This window comes from Megalobrama amblycephala, linkage group LG17 (assembly GCF_018812025.1).
Source record: "Megalobrama amblycephala isolate DHTTF-2021 linkage group LG17, ASM1881202v1, whole genome shotgun sequence".
NCBI classification, from domain to species: domain Eukaryota; kingdom Metazoa; phylum Chordata; class Actinopteri; order Cypriniformes; family Xenocyprididae; genus Megalobrama; species Megalobrama amblycephala.
This window is the reverse complement of record NC_063060.1, coordinates 45344660-45352358: the sequence shown is the minus strand read 5'-3', so window position 1 is coordinate 45352358 and position 7699 is coordinate 45344660. Positions and strand designations below refer to the sequence as shown.

The 7699-nt window shown below is 36.9% G+C and overlaps 2 protein-coding genes across 2 annotated transcripts in view; one reads left to right on the top strand and one right to left on the bottom strand.

Moving 5' to 3' along the window:
- epha4b (eph receptor A4b) overlaps nucleotides 1–7699 on the bottom strand; it is a 179083-nt gene that overhangs the window by 168566 nt on the left and 2818 nt on the right. The gene's annotated exons all lie outside the window — the stretch shown is intronic.
- On the top strand, nucleotides 5295–7410 carry LOC125251710 (ladderlectin-like). The gene is made up of 6 exons (XM_048164797.1): nucleotides 5295–5506; nucleotides 5635–5702; nucleotides 5942–6036; nucleotides 6533–6658; nucleotides 6829–6940; nucleotides 7177–7410. Exons 2-6 carry the CDS (start codon nucleotides 5642–5644, stop codon nucleotides 7242–7244), a joined length of 462 nt encoding a protein of 153 aa, XP_048020754.1. The 5' UTR covers nucleotides 5295–5506; nucleotides 5635–5641; the 3' UTR covers nucleotides 7245–7410.

Below are 7699 nucleotides of genomic sequence, written 5' to 3'. Positions count from 1 at the left end.
TTTTGTAAGACACTTTTTGCCAAGAAACACAGTATGCATGGAGGCGTGAATCACCACTGAATAATGGGCCATTCTCACCTGAGAAGACAAAAGAATTGCATAGTAATGAGCTGAAATGACTTGCATATTAATGAGGCATTTCAGTCAGGTAGGCTGTGAAAAAAACCTTCTGTGATGTCTCAAGCTCATCATGATATATGAAACATACAGAAAAATATTATTACAATATAAAGTAATGGTTTTAAATTATACTTTAAAATATAATGTATTTCTGTGATGCAAAGAGTCTGAATATAGGCTTTTAGTTTAAAAGCATGCACATTTGGAGAAATATTGGATTCTCATATGCAGTGGCGGCTGGCCAATAGAGGGCGCTAGGGCGCCGCCCTCCCTGAACCACACACGCAAAATAATAATCATATAAATTATTTAAATGTATATTTGTATGATGTAATATATTAGAAAATCATCTGTGGAAAATATTTTTTTTCACAATCACCATATGTCCTCTCTGTGTGCACCACTCAATTTCAGCTGAGGGGCAATCGAGAAATCGCCCAAAGGAGGCGGGTCTTTGTAGAATTTAGTCAAATACCTATTCAATATATAAATATATTCAAGATGTGACATAAAATTTAGCCAATCAGCGTCCTCAATTCTTATCTGCAATGGGCGATTTTTTTGTCGCCCCCAAACTGCTCAAATGAGGGCTTGGCCAGTAGTGGCGCGATTCAATGCATTCTCTTTGGGTTCCGGGAGGGCTCGCACTAACGTGCTTTCGTCATCATACGTAACCTTAACTTGTGCTGCGATTGGTGGACACAAACATACTTCTATTAATATTTTTTTTATGCTGAAGTGACATCCAGTAATTTCCTCAGTGCATTATTTACACTTCACAGATATATTCTCCATCTGCAAATGTTAGAAAGTCGAGAAAATATTTCCATTTTGCAGTCAGTCGTGGACGAGCCTTCAGCAAGCACAACCTTTCGTGGACGAGCGCCGCTGCGCGCATGCGCGCCAAACAGACGGAGTTCAATATGAGTAAAACACATTTTGCTAAAAATATTTGTAGTTGAAAATTCGTTTTTGTTGGCGAACATAATTATGCCATATGTAGAATTTTGAAAATACAACTAAGTGTATTTGTACGATAGCAGTAACTGTGTAAAGTGACTGTTGTAGGGTATTTAAATAGACTGTTTAGTGTATTTAACTTCTGCTTTAAAAAACATTTTGTTTTTAGATTGTAAAGTTACAATTTTAGAATATAGCCTAGGCCTAATGTGATTTGATCCCTTTTTTGCACATAATATAGCATGTACTACACAGTTACATTCATGTTTGTTTTTATAGCCTTCAATATGAACATTGTTTCTAGGACAATATTGGGCAGGATGTAATTTTTTTTTTTTAATTAAATACAGAATTTTTTTTTTAGATCCCAGCCCTATGGCATGCTTTAAATAATGAATTTTCCATGTTTTAGATAAGCGGTAATGATACATTATTATATCACTTGTTAAATGATTATTTAACAATTAGCCTATTCATTCCTGCATTTCTAAAACAAAAAATGTTTGCGCCCCACCAAAAATTTTTTGCACCAGCCGCCACTGCTCATATGCTTATGTCAGTTTTCTATACAGAGGAGTTATATTTATTTAATATTCATTGTCATTACTATGAGCGCTGGTGTTTTCAATTCATCCTTGAAGTCGGAGGGCGCTCTCTGTGCATTTTTAGTCCACAAATTCATTTAAAAGAAGAAGAGGCTATTCCATGAATGGAGTTTCCAATTCATACTGCAGCCAGAGGGCGCTAAAGAAACAAAAACTCATCTAAAATTCATCTATAGAAGAAAAGAAAACAGGAACTAACTTCATGTCTTCTAGAGCTCGCTAACCATGACTTTTACATCCAGATAAACACTTTTCAAGACAATAAATACACGATTGAGACGATGAATGCATGTATTGCCTCTGAATTTGCGTCTGAATAGCGCTGGCTCCGTGGGCATGGCCGCATTAGCAGATAATGAGCTGAATCACGGACTTCTGACATGGCTCTCTTTTCATACAGATTACATAAACACAGAAGGTTTGTTTTCGATTTGACTTACATGATTTAAAACCTGACATCTTAACGTTTTTTTAGACATAAGTTTAATTTTTCTGTGATTAGTATTCACTAAGTTACAGTTCATTTTCTGAGAATTATCAGATTGGACTTCGTTCAGAGGGAGAGGAGAAATCACGCATCATGTTAGTTTTCTTTATTTTACAAAAAGCACAACATTTTGTTTTTACTCTGAGTGTATACAAATAAAAGAAGATATTCTATAGTTTCAATTGATATATTACTTATGTCTCTATGACAAAAAATGACGGAGTATTTTAAGTCTGTTTTGCTGCAATGTGAAAAAAAACCTGCAAAACGCGCCGGTGCGTTTTCAGACCTCAGAGTGTTAAATAACCTGAAAATATTGTGGATTATTAAGGCTAATTTTACTAACCACTCTTGCTAAATGGGGTAAGCACACTTATGTTCTCATTTCAGAGTTGTTCGACTAAATGATTCATTATAGACCGTGTGGACAGATCAGTTGTTGTCATGATTCATTAAAATGAATCTGTTCAAATGAGTCATTAGGTCGCGAATTGGACATTAGCGGACGTTGATGTGTTGCGTGCGAATCGCGACTCTTAGGCTATAAGGATATCTCAAAATATTTGTCAACACAGAAAACACTTCACCACTGGATAGGATTTTCTTTTTGTTTACTGAAAGTGTGGTTTATGTCAGCTGCACGTGCAGGGCGCCTGTCAGAGAAGATGAGGTGACATTCTTTTGAGCACTATTCACACCCAGCGGTTATTCAGGAAAATCATTCTCCGTATGCGCCTCGTGAAATGTGGATTAGCATTGTGTCAGTTGATTTAGATTATTATGTGTGAGTTAGAGAGAGTGCAAAGACGGTGCTTACTTTGAAGACAGAGAGAGCTTGCGCGCACGAGGGAGGAGCTCTCTGCTCGTTATGTCCGTCAGCGCATACGGAATGGATTGATCTGCGTTATTTTTTTTAATGCATTTTTTTTTTTCTCAGATTAATTAATCGAAATTAATGCCAGTGCTTCCCACACATAGACTTTACTTGGGCGGGCTGCCAACGTAAAATAACGGCCACCCAAGTATATGGAGACACATTTTTGCTTTTATTATTTTTATCCTCTTATACATTTATATCCGCGCAAGATAAGGAAACCATCCGCGATCGATAAACTAGTTGTTTCGTACACGTTATGTGTGCGTCAGAACTGTTTACTCCCGCTGACATTCCCACGGGCGCTGCATTTTGCAAAGTCACAAGGGGGCGCTGTTGCGCGTTCTACAAGCTTGCACAACAGTGCTTCAGACTGCTTCAAAGTAATTCTCAGTCAATGAAAAGCGCAGATTTATGCCAAGCGATTGCTAAATTGCTAATGAATTCAAGTTGATGAATTATTACAAAGTCTACTTCATGGCCTTTATATAAAATGTTTTAGACGATTGTACGGCCTTATAATTGTATTAAACTAACATGACTGTAATTATATTACATGAAAATTATACTGAAGTGTTGCATTAAAGGTGCCCTAGAATTAACAATTGAATTTACCTTGGCATAGCTGAATAAAAAGAGTTCTGTACGTGGAAATGACATACAGTGAGTCTCAAACACCATTGTTTCCTCCTTCTTATCTTCATATGTAAATCTAATGCAAAACAGGCGAATCTCAACACCGACTGTGACGCAACAGTCAGGATCATTAATATGTACGCTCATGTTCAAGGCAAGGCAGTATTAACATCTGGAGCTGCACAGCCGAATCATAAGACGCTCTGCAGGTATTGTAAAGCATGTAAGCAGTGACAATAGCGAAAATGGCAGATGGATCAATAATAACTCTTCATGATCCATGATATCATGATATATTTAGTGATATTTGTAAATTGTCTTTCTAAATGTTTCGTTAACATGTTGCTAATGTACTATTAAATGTGGTTAAAGTTACCATTGTTTCTTACTGTATTCACGGAGAACAGAGCCATGTCGTTATTTTCATTTTTAAAAACTTGCAGTCTGTATAATTTATAAACGCATCTTCATTTTTTATAAATCTTTCCAACAGTGTAGCTTTAGTCCCATTAGCCACGGAGCATAGCCTACTATCAAACTCATTTAGAATCAAATGTAAACATCCATAAACATAATTACCATTTTTTCCCGAGCGAACACAAAGTTTCATGAGCAATGTTGGGGCCTTCAGCATGCTCAGGCGGCACTTAACGGCCTATCTGACTGCTGACACTGAGATGGCCTGTGTTTGAAAGTTTTATGCTCGAGGCTCGCCTCTTTTCTGAGGAAAGAAGGCCACTCCACTATCCTCCGCCATTCCGTCTTTAGCAGTTGCCGAGGTGCCACATGAGATGGATGCATGGGGTGACTATTACTAGCCGGAGCACATAGAGGGTGAGCTGATGGAATTTGCTTCCTTTCTTTCTCTCTTCCCGAGCCACTTGCATGTGTTAGACGATCGCTGCGTGGACCCCGTTATTTTTGTTGATGATTTGTGACCTACCCCGGAAGCTCATAATTTGATTTCTTTTATGATGATGTGCTGTCTACAGCGGCCTCTGATTCTGAGGAGCTCATGGGTGATTTGTGCAGTTTTGTCCCTCCAAACAGACAGGAGAAACGCACTTCCCCATCTAATAATGAGTTACTGGATGTGATTACTCATGCTGTAGACAAGCTGGTGCTAGAATGGGACAGGGAGCCAATCCAAAATCAGGCCCAGTTGAAACTGGATGACCGATTTTTGACCAGCCACAACCCAACCCAGACCTGTAAGCCTCTCCCCTTCTTCCAAGACCTCCCCCATGAGGTTTCAAGTGGTTAAGTGGTAACAACCTACAGTTCGTTTGTGCTCGTCTTTTCTACAGCGCCCCCGTGAGGTGCTGTGAAGTGAGCCATCAGCTGTGGAACCCCCTCTTAGAAACGCGTCCTAGGACTCGCCCAACAGTTCACTCATGACAACGCAAACCTATAGACCTGAGTTTGATGGCCAAGACCTCTCATTGTCAGGCCCCCAGCAGCAGTTCCTTATTCCTTCTATTCTGCTTGGAGCGGGCAGGTGCGAACTGGAGGAGCTACACTTACCTGTTAATACTATAATCTGTTTATCTGCTGCAATAAAGTATATCCTTATTTCCACTGACCATCTGTCTGATTTTCCATTACATAGTTAACATTTCAATTTATATAGGCTTTTCTCAAGCCATTCTCCAATATTTGGAATTTATTTTATGACTACACAAGTGTAGGCATGTCAAACAATCACATCCTGTATCGTCTATAAGCCTATATACACTTGAGAATAAGTAAAGTATAAAAGCAGGGCTGTTTCTGGAACTTCACAAACTCTTCCTTCTAAATTCTAAAGGCAACAACCAAACCAAGGTGAGTTTTTGGACTAGAAACCTTTCTAAAGTATCTTTGTGCTTTGTCTTTAAAATACATTGAGAATCCACAGTGTGCAGCTTAAGAGTGCAGACATTTAACTTTTCCTGCTTGTTATTAATTTGTAGCTTCATCATGGCAATGCTGAGAGATCTAATGCTTCTTTTTGTTATCTTCTCCATGGGAAATGCACAAGGTAACCAAAGCATTCAATTGTAAAAACCCATGCTATTCCACTTTACAAGCATTTTGGAAATGTACAAAATTCCATTTACTAATATTTCCATGATTAATGAGGAATTTGCAGTGTCAAAGTTCACATAATTTAGACACATAATCACACAAACATAAAATAATCTACGTAACAAAAATAAAAATAAAAACATTCTTTGCTGTGAATATTACAAAGTCATAACATGTATGTACTGGATGCAGTTAATTTAGATAAAAAATGCCCCTTTGGATGGAAAAACTTTGGAGTCCGATGCTACAAGTACTTCTCTCAGTCGGCTGACTGGATCACAGCAGAGGTAATGTGTTAGTTACAACAAGCTGAATTGGTCACACTTTACATTAGGTGTCTTTAACTACATCAAATAAAGAGTTCGGTACAATGTACTTGTTGTGTTGTATTGCAAAACACTTTTGCTGGGATATGGGTAAGTTTAGGGACAGTTTTGGTAGTATGGATTAAGATGTAAGGGAAGGTCAACAGTCTAATCAATGATTTAATTACAGCTGTAATTACATGCAGGTATTTAAAAAATGTACGCAATAAGTGCACTTAATGATTTTTTTTATTTAAATATTAGTACATAGCAGCCTAGTTAAAGACACTTAATATAAAGTGGGAATGTTATTATTATTATTATTATTATTATTATTGTTTTAAAGTAAACCTTTCTTTCTTTTCTGAAAAAGAAAACTGAAACTGAGCAAATATTCGATCAGAGCAGACTTTGTTTGAAATTAAAAATGACTAAAAATGAAAATGACTTGTATAAACAAAAAAATCTGTCTCTTTAGAGAAACTGCCAAAGTCTTGATGCAAATCTCGCATCTGTTCATCATAAACCGGAAAACGATTTTCTGCTGAGTCTGTTGCCTTCTTCTTCCACACGTTCTTGGATTGGTGCTCATGATGGTATAAAAGTAAGTTAAACTGTTTGTCTTAAAGAAACCTTTTTGTTCATCTAGACTGAAATTACTGCTTTAAACAGTAAATACAAAGTTTCTAACGAAGATGGTTTAAAGCTGAACTTGATAAGATTCTTCCTGAAGTCTGTAGTGCAATCTTTCTAATCACTCTCTTCACTCATTAGGATGGACAGTGGTTGTGGAGTGATGGATCTGAGTATGACTTTACCAACTGGTGCTCTAAAGAGCCTAACAATAGCGGTGGTCCTGAGAACTGTCTGGAGATCAACTTTTCCAGTGAGAATGCAGTTTTTTTTTTCTTTTTCTTTTTTGAATACTTTCAATTACAATTTACAATACTATTATTTCATATCATACAGCAGTGTTTCTTAAATATTTTTCTGTTCACACCCTCATTCAAACATTTTTAAAACAAAAAAATCTGGAATAATGTAACAACGTGCCTTCAGTTGAACTTTCTATTTTATTCCACCACTATAATGAATAACTAATTTCTTTATTCCACCCTACAGCTAACCTTTGCTGGAACGATAAGGCATGTTCAGACAAATTTACCTACATTTGTGCTAAAGACCTGTGAGGTCATGCTGCTCCAGAAATTACTTTGATTGTACACCTTCAGATCTTTTCCTTACAAAAAATGTTATTCTGAAATTAAACCTCATATAAATCTTTTCAAAGCTTTAATTTCTTCTCATTACCTTCTGTGAAACTTCTCTAATCAATAAAAGCATTGATACAGCAAATTGTGTGTTAAAACAAATTCATTTAAAACAATAAAAATATATTGTGTATCATTGCAATATCTGAGAATATGGTTATTTGATGGCATTAAATGAGGTCATCATCAGGGGAGGGGTTTAAGCAAGCTGCACACATCTGATTTATAATGACAAACACTAGAAGATATGTGCATTTTTGTTTCCTACAAGGGGTTGTAGGCAAATATGGACCTCATCCAGGGCTTTTATAAATTGTATATAATAGTGATTCATTCAGTATTCTGGTATTGCCGTTTCTGATTCTAAACAGCTG

Bases quoted from the DNA above. Each gene is read 5' to 3' on its own strand.
- LOC125251710 (XM_048164797.1), top strand. From the start codon at position 5,642: ATGGCAATGCTGAGAGATCTAATGCTTCTTTTTGTTATCTTCTCCATG. The intron at 6,037-6,532 runs GTAATGTGTTAG...CTGTCTCTTTAG, and splicing joins CTGACTGGATCACAGCAGAG to AGAAACTGCCAAAGTCTTGA. The intron at 6,659-6,828 runs GTAAGTTAAACT...TTCACTCATTAG, and splicing joins GTGCTCATGATGGTATAAAA to GATGGACAGTGGTTGTGGAG.